Source organism: Tympanuchus pallidicinctus, unplaced genomic scaffold (genome assembly GCF_026119805.1).
Source record: "Tympanuchus pallidicinctus isolate F22 unplaced genomic scaffold, pur_lepc_1.0 scaffold6, whole genome shotgun sequence".
In the NCBI taxonomy this organism is placed as follows: domain Eukaryota; kingdom Metazoa; phylum Chordata; class Aves; order Galliformes; family Phasianidae; genus Tympanuchus; species Tympanuchus pallidicinctus.
Window position 1 is genome coordinate 13,384,000 of NW_026294780.1, and position 13,786 is coordinate 13,397,785.

General features: G+C 45.5%; 1 protein-coding gene across 1 annotated transcript in view; it reads left to right on the top strand.

Annotated features, from left to right (window-relative positions):
* Positions 1 to 12,813, top strand: part of SH3RF3 (SH3 domain containing ring finger 3) — a 232,187-nt gene extending 219,374 nt beyond the window's left edge. The window contains exons 9-10 of the mRNA XM_052705663.1: positions 703 to 1,040; positions 9,578 to 12,813. Of these exons, the coding sequence (XP_052561623.1) occupies positions 703 to 1,040; positions 9,578 to 9,746 (507 nt within the window). The 3' untranslated portion in view covers positions 9,747 to 12,813. The remainder of the gene's footprint in view (positions 1 to 702; positions 1,041 to 9,577) is intronic.
* Positions 12,814 to 13,786: the final 973 nt, after the last annotated feature.

The window sequence follows — 13,786 nt, forward strand, 5'->3', positions numbered from 1 at the left end:
GGCAACAGTTGCACCTTAAAACTAAAGGAGAGGTGACCTACCTCTGGAAGGGAGGTGTGGGTAGAAGCAGTGTGATGTAGGATGAGGAGAGAAGCAGGGCCTGGAAAGTAGTATAAAAACACTGTTTCATGCCTCCCTCCTCCCTGCAATAAGTCTGTATCGAGCAGTAAAATGGCAAGCAGCAAATGAGGCAGCCATGATGAGCGGTTCTCTTGCTATCCCACTGGTGTTTTTTCAGCATAGCACCTGCTGTGTTACTTTGAGGGAGTTTCTCTATTGGACAACAGGAGTTCCTGGAAAGAGAGAGCAGCAGTCTGGTTGCCTCCTCCTCTGTATGGGAAGTTTGTACCTTTGCAGTATTTCTTCTGTATTTCTGTATTTCTGATCACTGCTTGGGTGGATTTAAAAATAGAGTTTGTCTATAATAGGTCCTTATTCTGCTGAATAAGTCCAGCACTTATATACTTGTAAGATGTTTAGAAAAATAGAGTTTGTCTATAATAGGTCCTTATTCTGCTGAATAAGTCCAGCACTTATATACTTGTAAGATGTTTATTAGCAAATGCTCAGTTCTACCTGAATCTACCCGTATATAAGGCAACCTGGGGAAGTTTCCTGCCACACAGTGAGATTTTCCAAAAGGAGAGCAAAGGGACGAGGGATATCTGCTCACTGGCCACGTTTCCTTTTGTTGCTTTGCAGAAGGAGAAGAAGAGCGGGCTGCTGAAACTTCTAGCAGGAGCATCAACAAAAAAGAAGTCGCGCTCACCACCATCCGTGTCTCCCACACACGACCCACAGGCGGCCATCGAAGGAGTCCTCCAAGGGGCAGTGGGACCAGAGCTCTCCTCTCTCTCCAGCCACGGCAGGGCAGGCTCATGCCCTATCGAGAGCGAAATGCAAGGAGCAATGGGGCTGGAGCCTCTGCACAGAAAAACAGGCTCCTTGGATTTGAATTTTTCCATCCCTTCTCCTGCCAGGCAGCCCCTCTCTTCCATGGCAGCTATTCGGCCAGAGCCCAAGCCTTTGCCTCGGGAAAGGTAAGCTGCGTATCTCCAGAGGTCACTGCATCCTCAGAGAGCATTTGGAGGAAGGCTGCACATTTAACTTGCTCAAGGGTTGTTAAAGTTTTGCAGCTCTGTAGATTGACTGTGAGCAGCTGTGCCTATGCCCATTGAAAACCTTCTGGCACATAGTGCAGGTTTAATTTTCATTCATTTAAAAACGTGTTTCTGGACAGCAGCGCCTTGCCACGACAGCCCTCATTCAAGTAGAGAGGACAGGGATGCTTTCTCAGCCCAAAGAGAGTAGATACTGTGGACAAATACCTCTTTGGGATCCCAGTGTTTTAATAAATTCATGGAGCTGTCACGTGGTAACTTTGGAACAGTAGCTGCAGAAAGAAACAGAAAGAAACTGTTTTTTCTGTGATTGTATGAAAGAGGTAAAATGAAATGCACAGGGAAAGTCAGCCTGGCCCTGAATCTGGTCAGTGTCATGGAGCAGGTGTGCAGGGCATAGGAAGGGCTACCACAGGACAGTCCAACCTTACATGGTATTTCACAGCATACAGCTTGGCATTTGGCTGGGAAGGTGACAATGGCACTGTAACAAACTTTTCTGAGGCATCTAGCCTGTGAACCACGTAGTGCTGTGCTTGGCAAACTGTACACAACTGAGTGGCAGGTAGTAAGAAGGTTGCAGACTGATTCATTGCTTGGCTTTGAATGTAACTCTAGATCAGGAGTCCCTAGAAAAATGAGTTGGGCCATGGGCCTGCACTGTCCAATGTGAAGTTTCTGCTATTTGCAAGACTGGTGTGGGAGGACGGTGATGAAGAGGGCAGACCCATTGGTACAGAGTTAATTCAACTCTTTCATAGAAGAACACAGAGTAACAGCATATTCCGTGAGAGCCAAATTTGAGGCAAATCCGAGTGGGTGCAGGGCAAACTAAGAGCAATGGGAGATTTGAAACCACGTGCTTTTGGGGAGTGATACAAAGAGCTCTATCTCATCTGTTATGGAACAGGCTTGGGACCAACCTGTAAGAGACTGCAGAAGGGACAGGCTTGGGAATATTTTTATTCTGGATTGGGAGTACTGTCTAAAAGAGATGCTGCACTTTAAGCACAGATATTACAATGGAAGCAGAAATAAATGCAGACAGGTCCTTCAGCATTGTAATGAAGGCACTGAGAGTAGACTATCACAGTAGTCTCTTGTCTTTAAAATCCATAAAAAACCAATTTAGTGAAAAGAGTGAAAAACCAATCCCTATTTAGGCACACTTAATTTGGTCTGCATCAGTTTAGATTAATGCTATAAGAAAAGCTAAATCAATACAAACCAGATTCAGCAGCAGTGTAACTACATCAGTGGAATGCTGCACCTTTAGTTAAACATTGCCATGAAAAGAAACCAGTAAGAGCATTCCCTGGTGCCTTGGAGCTGGCCATTGAGGTGCTGCTTTCCAAGCTTTGATGTAAAAGAGTCTGGACGCGTTGTTTAATATGCCAGGGCTGGTCCCATATCCTACACATTTCTCATTTCACCTCAGGGGGGTCCTGACAGTGAAACATTGAACTAATGACAATTTTAAGCAGCTGCAGTGAAACAGAATAGAACCAGAGGGACACTCTCAGCCTTGCTGGAATGAGGAGAGAATAGATGTAGACTGCTACAACTGTGCAAATACTTCCAACTGCAATATATGGTGGTAAGGAACTTCCTCTCATTTTAAGCATTTTGATTCTCGAGTCTTAAATCTGAAAATAAGCTATAATTGAAGTAACCCTAATTATACACAGCAGGCAAGATTCTCTAATTGATTTATGAATTAACTTCCATATCATTGGTGTATCTGCATTCCTTAACTGATCATACGGGTTTTTTCGTGCCATAATGAGAAATATTAATTACCTTCATGCACTAGGAAGGATAATGCTTAGTCCTAGAATAATCTGAGCAGATACATTAAACACTTGTCTCTTAGAAATTCATCCCACATCCATCTGTGCTCATTAAATCATCAAATTGCTCAGAAGTACCGAATTATTTTAAAAAAAAAAAACAAATTACAGTTTTCAAACCACTTGTTCTCTTCACATCTGGCAGTGGAGGAACTCGCATTCAACATCACTCAGCTACACATTTTGCTTGTTTGCATTTTGGTGCATTTCATCTGCACAGTAGGAGCAATTCTCTGAGAAAGAAAAGGGAGGGAAGGGGGAAAAAAAAAGAAGAAAAAAAAAAGGTTAGATAAACAGATTCAGATGCTGGCTGAAATTTTAAAAAGCTGCAGAGCATTTCAGTGCTCTTAGCTGTACTTGGCTTTCTATCTCCCAACGCCCATCTGTGCACACAGAGACAGAACGCTGGAAGGTTGGAAGAAGTAGCACATTCCTTAATATTTACAGCATTCAAAATGAGGCTCACACAGGCAGCAGAGCACTGCTACTTCTTACAAAGGGGTTGGCTTGCATCTCTGGCCCTTGCCATGTCCAGGCTACTGATGGAAACCAAGCAGACGTACCACAGGTCATATCGCACAGGAGATGCGTTACCAAGCCCTAATTGCTTGCAGCTTTAACAGGAGAATTGCCTGTCCTGCTGCCTGACAGCACAGCCCTTCATGGGAGTGCAGCCTGTCAGAAAGGAAGGTGAACTGAGCTTCACCATCATAGAAATGCTGCTAATTTTTATTCTGTTCGTTCTTTGTACATGGAGAAAGCAGGGAAAGCAATACTGTATCTTACTCCATTTGATGTTTTCAAAACCTGGCTGTGGGTGGCTGCATCAGAAAGGAAAATGGTCCTACCTCCCCTGTCATTTACCTTTGACATTTAACTGTGTTGCTGGGATGGTTAGTGTCCATCTCTGCCTTCTGAGTGTAGCTTCCCACGGTACATTTTTAAAACCACTTTCCTTCTGCTGTTCCCTGTTGTAAAGCATACCACAGTCTGAGCAGCAGAGCGGAGAAATTTCCCAGGTGGTGTCCTTGTCACTTTGTGTTGCAGTGACTGGCTGTCAAGTGAGTACCCTGTCATGATGCATGTGCCTCACACACTCTTTGCCAACAGCTGCTCCATCCAGCAGCTGGTTGTGCAAGAAACCGGACTGGTACAGCCGATCCCATGCAGGGATGCCATGAGGCAGCTACAGACTCACCCCCATCCCCCTGACACCGGTGGCTCACGTGGAAGAGGGGTATGCCGTCTGCCTAGCAGCACCAAAGCAAAACATTTGCCTTGCCACCCCCTTCAAGAAAATATGACTGTACATTAAAGCAAAATGGGAAAGCTGAGTGTATGTGTGTGAGTCATGTTCCCCTAGCTGACTGGCACCGTTCCCAGATGCAAACCTGAGTAAAACATGTCACGCGTTGTTGACTCTTTTATAGTAACTGGCACTAATTCTGCCATGTTATAGTCTGATAAAGCAGTTGTATCCAGACTTACTGTCACGACTGGCATATCTGCCTGGAGTTTATATGGTTTTCAGGGAGCCTTTGAACAAGTGGTAACCACAGCAGCACTGCAGAATTAGATAGGAGCAGTGAGTGTGACCTTTAAAATAGACCCCTCCTGGTTTCCAACTATCCCTTCTGCAAATCACTGCCACATTAGAAATTGAGCTCCCCATTCAAGGAGGCATTCAAGCATGTGCTTAACGCTCATTGACTTCAATTTTGTCATGCACGTATATCTTCTTTGCCAAAAGGGAAAGCAAAGGAAGGGCTTTTTTCTTTCCTGAAAAGTGATACCAGAGAAATGACCCTAGGAGTATGTTCTGACTGAGCAGTGACATGTATGCGCACGGTTAAGTGCTCCTCTGTCTTGGGTGCTTGCCTCAAGGTTGAGAAACTGGGGTCAGCCATCTCGGAAATTGAATCCCGCAGTGCTTGCAGCAGAGGGTGAAGGATCCAGATGAGGTTTGTTCTTCTGAGTCTGCTGGTTCAGACACTGTCAAACAGAGCAGATGAATGGGTTCTGGCTTGTAATTTGCAGAGGTGCTTTGCAGGTCTCTGCAATGGGTCAATGAAAGGATGGAGAAACAGAGCTCCACTGATAAGCAGGAGCAGTGGTTATCTGGGCTGGATACTCGATTGTCACAGATGAGCTATCCCCTCACAGGTGTCACATCCCAACACACAAGGGATCTGTTGAATTCACAGCACTGGACTCCTGAAACCTATCCTCAGTGCAATATTTTTACAAGCAGAAACTTGGAATAAAGTTTTCGAACTCTAGCACTGTAAATGGGTCCAGATTGGAGATTAGCTTTGCAGGACTGATTTGCCTTGTTGCACTTCTATTTTTGCAGCCGCTGTAGCTCTGTCTAGTGGACATATAGATTTACTCAGGGAGAAGATACTCAGTATTTTGTTTCTTTTCCTCAGCTTTTAATTACTGGTGACTTCTGATCAGTACTGTTCCATGCCTGTCTGTTCACAGTGACAGCCTGCATGAGCAGCTTAGAGCAGGCAACTGACTCCTACGCAGCTGAAGTGCATGAGATGAGGCTTACTCTGTGGAAAGTGTGGCACGAGGCCTTGCAGCTGGAGCAGTCAGACAATCCACGTGCCTCACACCTGTGCTTCTCTGCCAATATCTCTAGGGTCACTCACCAGACATCTCCCAGCCTCTGCAGAAGATGAGGTAGCTTCAGCAAGCTCGTATCTCTTCCATGTCAGAACCTTGACTTGCATCCAGAGCAGGACATTGTGCGCACTAAATGAGGCAGGCATCCTGTAGGAAAAGTAATACATGATCACGTAATGGAAGGCTCAATTGAAAGCAAGCAACATGAAGTCATGGGCAATCTTAGTCTCTTATTTCTTCCTCTCAGATGTGTGGTTGTGAAATGTTCCTGCTCTTTCAAGGTGTCTTCATGCATCTACGTATCTGACATCTTGAGTCACTCTTGCTTTTTTAAAGGCAACATGAGCAGAACCTCCATCATGTAAGAGGTCAAGAATTTTAGCTGCACCTTGCACACGTCAGCGGTGATAGTGAAGGGAGAGCTGTATGGGACAGCTGACTGCAAGGACAAGCGCTGTAAGGACACAGCTATGGGTTTCATTTCTTACTCAGCTCTCTGATCCCTCACCTTCCCCCAGTCACCAGTGCCCAGGCAAACCAGTTACCCATCCTTGCTGGCACTGCTCCCAGTCTCCCCTTATGTATTTTCTCTTGGGCACTGAGGACCCTCCCCATACTGTATCATCCCCTCTGAGTTTGAAGTGCCCAATCCAGGGATGCAAAGTCAGCATAGAATCTGTGCCTTGGAACTAAAATAGAAAAGAAGCCCACTGCTGGGAAATGCAACTGCTGATGTCCCACAAAGCTAATACAAATTGGCGCATCAGCCAGCAGAGATTTTAACTTCACTGCCCTCTGACCCTCTACTAAACATGTGCCATCTGGGGGCATTTTGAACTTCTCCAAGAGCAGGTGAATTTCTGAAGGAACACCACTGTTGTCTGACCGATAGGGCCACAGACTGGGGCTTTCTTAGAAGGCTGGGAAAAGGAACAACTGTCTGAAGATGCAGTTTGCAGGAGAAAATACCCAATATCAGTAACAACAGACGAAGGTGCTCGCCTCACTTGTAATCAGCCCAGCTACGTAGCATTTCTACAAGTTCATAATTCAGAGATGTAATGTGACATGGATAAAACAGAGGTGTTTCTGAGATTCGTCTAAAATGTCAGGAGGCGGTTTGGGGTAAGAAAACATGCAATGTTATCATAGCTTCTCAAAGACTAGGGGACGAAAAGGGAAATAAAGAGCGGAGATATAAATGGAAGAAGAACGTTGGACTGCCTTTTTGGGAGCGAGGGAAGGGAAAAGATCTCTTCTGCCAAAAAAATACGACCAACGTATATTTGCAGAAGTTCTGGGGGAAAAAATCGAGGCTGAAATGCCACCTGGAGGCCTTCGAGTGGCAGCACACTCTCTGACAGGAGCGATTTATGGTGCCCGCGAGCCCCTTGCTGGCAGCCAGGCTGTGTGATCATTTTTCTGCTCGCTGCAACCTTGATTGTTCTGGCTCTGCCTGGTACTGCTTCTAAAACCTCACAAGGGAAAAAAATGCAGGCATCTTTTTTGGTCCTTCACGGAGGATTTCTTAACTGATTTCCAAGGCATTTATATCTAAGATTTCGTTACTCTATCAAAAACACTCCAGTGTTATCCCACGAAGTACCGTAGTTAATTGAATTTAAACCACAGCACTTGGGGTTTCCTTAAATGGGAAGAAGTGCTTCATCTTGCGAGGCAGTGGCTGAGATTTATTTCTTTAACTCTCTAAGGAAATGCTCTGAGAATCCCTTTAATGAAGATGGGCACATTCTTACTGTGCGTGGTCACCTCCCTCCTCATGTGAGCCATTTAGGGAGTAGTGACTCCTTGCTCCTAAGGTGCACCCTGCCTTTAAAAGAAGGGCTGTGTGAACTTGAGATAGGAGGTGTTGGCAGTCCCAGCTTGGTTGGGTGACCCTACACCAGACAAAACCTTCTTCTATATTTTTGAACTCATCTGCCAAAATGGCCTGGGGCTGCCTCTGCAGCACTCGGCTGCTGTCTCGGTCCATCCCTCTTCTTCCTCAAAGCCTTTTGGGATCCTGGAGCACAGTTCGAGTGCATTGTGATCGTACATAGAGTCGGGAGATCTGAAACTTGGCATCATCTTAGCTAAAATTGTTCCACTCTGATAATTTAATTAATCAACACTGCAGCAGAGTGTTTGAAATAATGTGTGCATTCATTTGCATAATGGTTGTAATTGGCGAAGCCTCATAATATAAATGTAGCAATTCTACAGATGATAGCGTGATAGACCATTTTCCCTCAGCCAGCCAGCCAGAAGCACACTTTTCAACCTCTGCTATTTGCTTTCCACAGAGAAAGGCAGTGACAACTAGATTTATTGACCAAGGGACCGAGATGACCAACAGATTTTTGATGGTGCTTGAGCACTATTTTCTACATGACTTTGTTGCCATGTAAAGCTAACAAGGCTGTAGTCAGGTTTTAGAGCAGATCATCCACTTCAAATGGAAGGTGTCCAAACACGTAGCCAAATCTGACATTTTTACTGTCATGTCAAAAAAAAATGGGGTCCCTAATTTCAGAAAAGTGGTCACTATGTACCCAAAAAGTGTCTGCAAAGAAAATCAGCAGTTGCTTCTCAAGAGCTCCCTGCTGTGGTATCATCTCAGAGGAATCATAGAATCATAGAATGGCTTGGTTTGGGAGGGACCCCAAGGATCATCAAGGTCCAATCCCCTGCCCCAGGCAGGGCCACCAACTTCCAGGTCTGATACCAGACCAGGCTGCCTAGGGCTCCATCCAGCCTGGGCTCGAACACCTCCAGCAATGGGACATCCATAGACTCTGTAGGCAGCCTGTGGCAGCACCTCACCACTTTCACTGTAAAGAACTTCCCCCAAAGGAATGGCTTCAGGGAGAGCTCCAGATCCTTCAGTGCATGTTGAAATCAGTCCTAAATGACAGGTGTTATTTTAAATAAATATTTGCCTGCTAAAAAAGCAACTGAGGGATCAGAAGCCATCCAGTGGTTGTGGAAATATAAATCCTCAGGAGATGGGCTTTAGATAATCAATTGTCATCTTTTAACTATCTTACCATATTAATTACTTTGCAACTAGCAAGACAGTTATTGATTGTTAATCAGATACCAGAGAACAGTGAATGTATGTGCTGTGAGGAAGAAGAATACAGCAGAAATACATTCCCAGCCCTGCACAGCAGTGCACTGATGTGAAAGGAGCCCAGTCTGCGTTCCCAGGATGATGAGGCTGAGAGCAGAACAGCTGTATGGGAACCATCACTGCTTCATTGCAATGGAGTAAATGGAGTGACACATGAAAGCCCAGTTCCCAGAGAACCCTGAAGGCGGCTCAGGGTAAAGGCTCCCTCTTGGCTTAGAGAGTGTTTTGAAAGTCATTTCTTATCTTTCCAACTTAGTTTCCCTTCTGGGTCTGAGGGACCTAAAGTGCATTTGCAAGACACATGGTAAGAAGAAAACTGTGAGGTGCTTTAGTTAGTTTCTGCTGATAGTGAGGGGAGCTGGCCAGAGCACTGCCAATTCCAATTTGGGATGGCATGGATGCAGCAGCGTGCAAGGCTGTCACTCCAGCCATCTGACAACACATCCTGCTGTCACAATCCAGCTTTATGGCATGTCCCAAGCACAGCCACCGGTCAAGCTGGCCAGAAAACTCCCCATGGTACTGAGCTTTGATAGAAAACGTAGCAGCATCAGATGCAACTGCTTTGCAAAAGCCTGACTTACTGATGTTTCCAAACACATTTTTCCTCAAAATTTCTGATTCAAAGGAAGTGAGGAAAAGAGAGAAGCGAGGTGATGTCTCTGACTCAAACCACGGCAGTCTTCCTTAAATCCAAAGGAAGTTTGTCCTGGGTGAGCCGCTGGCCTGAGGAAGTGAGCCTGCACAGGCACACTCGTGGACCGGGTCAGCCCTGCGTGGGCTTCGGGCAGCTGATGGGTGGATGTGTGTCCGACGAGATCTTTGCCCTTCTGTTTCTGAAGGTACCGTGTAGTGGTCCCCTACCCGCCGCAGAGCGAGGCCGAGATCGAACTGAAGGAGGGTGACATTGTGTTCGTGCACAAGAAGCGGGAGGACGGCTGGTACAAAGGGACGCTACAGAGGAATGGCAGGACGGGACTCTTCCCCGGGAGCTTTGTGGAGAGCTTCTGAGGACGGATCGCCGCTCTCTGGACTGGAGGAGCTTTCAGGGGAAACTGCATAGCACAAGAAGAGACCGCAAAGGGAAACTGGACTGATAACCACTGCCATTTTTATTTCCAAAGACTCCCCCAGGCCCTTCAGTCCACAACTTTGGAGACACAGCACTCCACTGTGCTTCTGGAATCGCGCGGTGCATACGGTGGTATGTTGAAGTAGTGCCTTCCACCTGGAATCACGGACTGAAAGGACGCCCACACGGACTGTACGTAGCCTGAACTCCGGCTGTTAATCCTTTGTGTAAATTATAGAGAAAATATCTTTAAAAAAAAAAAAAAAAGATTAAGAGGAAAGTTGTTATATTGCTGTAACTTATTTGTCAGAGCTGCAGTGTTCTTATTACTGGCCTATGCAAGATGGATTTGAGAGTTCACGGAGGTGTGCTAGGAAGCTCTTAAACTGGGATTTTGTTTTTCCTGAGGGAAAAGGAGGGTGGGGAGGGCGGAGAAAACCCCGGCTAAAGAATCACGTGTCGTCATGCAAGAGAGAGCGAGGAGCCCAACACGTTAACGTCATGCTTTCTATATACCTCAGAGATATGCTGCCTGAGTTTGTCAGTAGGTGAGTCAGTGCTCAGAGTCCCCGTCACACGCTGTGTCCCGGTGCTCCCGCCAGGCGGATCTTGGAGGAAGCACAGCTCCGCCATCCAACTGTGGTTATTCCAGTGGAATCCCTTTTGCCTGTCTTCTGCCCTTATTATATGCAGCATGGATTTTTGTCCTTCAGTATCACTTCCCATTGCTTTTTTGTATGACGTACCTTTTTACTGTAAGAATTGTTATACTTTATATATATTCCTATTAGATCAGACATTTCCTCTTTTTCATACATCTGGTGCTATTTTTTTTAACTGTTAAAGATTCGGTTTGGTTAAACAGAGAGGCTGCAACAAGATTTGCATTCAGCATACGAAATTAGAAGTGTACCTGAAGATCGAGATCAGACTGCTCATGCTTCATAGAGGAAAAGAGAAAAAGCTGCTTGGTCACTGATAAATGTCCTGGGAGCAGCGCGCCCATACACCGTGCGCACGTGCGCTCTCTCCTGTGTGTTTGTAGTGTCTGAAGACCCACGCTGAAACACAGCGTTCTGTGAGAGTGAGAATGACTCCAGAATTGGAGGCAATTCCTAGAGGAGTCATTTTAATTGACTTTTTCATGGCAATAAGAAGAACACTGCAGGTTCTAGCTTGTGCAGGAACCGTGGCATTTTCCTCTGTCTTTGCATTATGGAGATGAGAGCTGATCTGTGGCGGCTGTAATTAGCATTATCAAAATGTGATTTCTTACTGTAGAAATGTACAGTTTTGGACACTGTTCGATTTCTTATAATGGTCAAGCTACAATACAAACCGTATCAGGCAATATAAGCTTCCATCTACCAGGGACTTAAAGGTGCAATAAGTGTAAAGCGAGTTCAGTCAGTTATTCCTACAAAGCAAAATGAGAAAAGTTCAATAATGCAATTGTGAGAGTACTTAAAAAGAGCTCAGCTCTTGCTGAACGAAACTTGATGAAAGAATTTTCTTAACTGTATCTGTACCTTGGCTGTTGGCCAGAGCCAACATGTGGTGGTCATTTAGGAGCATGTTGGAGCACTGTAACCTGGAGATGATCTTATTAAAAGGAAGAGGCCCAGTGGGTGAGCATCGTTACTGCGTTGACAGTACTTCATATGTGAAGGTGTAAGTTTTGTTTTCGTTCAAGCCGTGTCTTCTAGTACATATCAAAAACCATAGCCATGAACGTTCCAATTTAAGGTCAGCTCTGTGACTTTGTTCTCTGCAAAAATAAGTTTCTTCTCGCTGTCACACGTAACAAACAGATCCCAGAAACACAGTCCATGGCCAAGCATAGCACCTTCAAACAGGGAGGCATTATTTTCAGGGTGTTTCTTTTTATATTTAACATTGCCGCATTTGTTCGTATTCCAGTTTGTAACGAGTCAGCCACTAAAAGTTTAGTTACTGATGAGAGGAAATTGCCTTTTTTAACCAATAGGAGATTGAAGAAATGTCTTCTGGAAAGACTTCTTTGAGAATAGAGCCATATCTGTCCACCTGCTTGGTCCAAATCAGAACCAGTGTCACTGCACCTGAAACAGGACTGCACAGTTAGCAAGTTGAAAATGTTTGAAAATGTCAGAACGGGTCTTACCGATCCTAATGAAAAGTCTGGGTTAGTTCTGCCAGATACAAGGAGATTTTTCTGACAGCTTACAGTGGTTAACGTTCTCTTAAAATTCTGTTCCATGGGTGTATTTACTACATGCAGAAAAACGAAACAGGATGACGGCTTGGTTGCTGCCTGTTGTGTTTAGCCAGATCTAAAATGGGTCCAGATTTCCACCTTTGAGTGCTTAACAGAACAAAAGTTGATATGTGAGAAGATAAAGGAAAACACGCAGATGTTGTGTCATGAAATCAGCGCTTTAAATTATGTTTTGCAAGGAAGATGTTGTTTTTCTAATGGGCAACAACCCTTGCAGTCATACCTCCTGCAAAGAAAAGTATTTGCCGGGGGGATTTGGTTTGATAACAGCTGTTTCTGGCCCCTGTTTACTGCATATCATCACACTTTGGGTTGCTGAGTAATCTTCTTGGACAAATCACTCCCATGCAAGGAGCACAAGTGCAGAACACAACGCAGATCGGTGATACAGAAAAGTGACCCAGAGCCACTTGGAAAGCCCTGGACTGAGAGAGGCTTGATGTGTGCTGTGGTCTCACTTCCACCTGTTATGCCAGGGAAAGGGGAAAGAGATCTGCATCTCCTACAACAGGGGAACAAAGAGAAGAATCCCTCTGGCAGCCTCAGATCATAAAATGCCAGGTTTGCTGTTTTAGAAGTGTGCTCGAGTAATTGAACAATCCCTTTGAACTTTGCACAGCTCAGAAAATGTTTTTGTTACACATGAATGTTAACGTGATTTAGGAAATGTTGGCGGATATGAGTACAAATGAACTACAATGACTGTGTTTCTGATTCTTTAAGTAAAATAAACATTAAGGCAACTCGAAGGAGGTTCCTCTCTTTATTAGACGGCGAAGTGAACAAACAACATAAGTAAGTGGCACGGAAGCTCACAAGGAGCACTTCCTTTCACTGGTAACTCCCAGTAAAGACCAGGTAATGGTAAGATTTACCTGACCAGAAGACACAGCCTGCTTCTGGTTCTTCTTTCAGCAGGTCTTGAGAAATCAACGCTGACCTCAGATGTGAGGAAAACACCCCCACACCTCGTGCTTTGCTCCTGCAATGGCAATTCCAGCCATGTTTCAAAAGAAAAATAATAATCGTAAATTGTTATGCGGCTTGGCCATTCCTAGATGCTTGTGGAGAGCAGAACCACCTGGACAACATCTGCGGGGCTGTCCCGCATCCAAGAGCTCCTCCTGACATCAGCAGCTCCTTACAACATGGTGGACCTGGCAGACGTGTGGCTTAGCGAGTGGCTGCCAATCCAAATAAATGAGCTGTCCTGGCAGGGGAGCCAAGCAGTGATCCAGTCTGGAGAGGGCCATGTCCTCTCCTCCTAGCCTTTCATGTAGCAAAAATAACTTTCCAGTCTGCTACAGATGTATTTCTAATTACTGGGTGTGGGTTGTATCCCCACCCTCAGAACACCGCTTGGTTTTTATCAGCTGTATGAGACAGGCTACCAGGCAGGGGCTGGCATTTTAGTCCTGACTCCATCCCATACTATATAGGGACAGCTCAGCTCAGCCCACTCCCATGTATACTTTATCACATGGGGACAAGCTTCCCTCTTTGCCCCCACTCTGGTAAGACTCCACTGCCCATATAAAGAAACCAGAATCCCTGGCTTGGCAAAGAACTCATAGAATCATGGATCACAGAACGGTTTGGGGTGGAAGGGAGCTCACAGCCCAGTCATCCCCAACCCCTGCCATGGGCAGGGCTGCCCCCCACCAGCTCAGGCTGCCCAGGGCCCCATCCAACCTGACCTTGAGCACCTGCAGGGATGGGGCA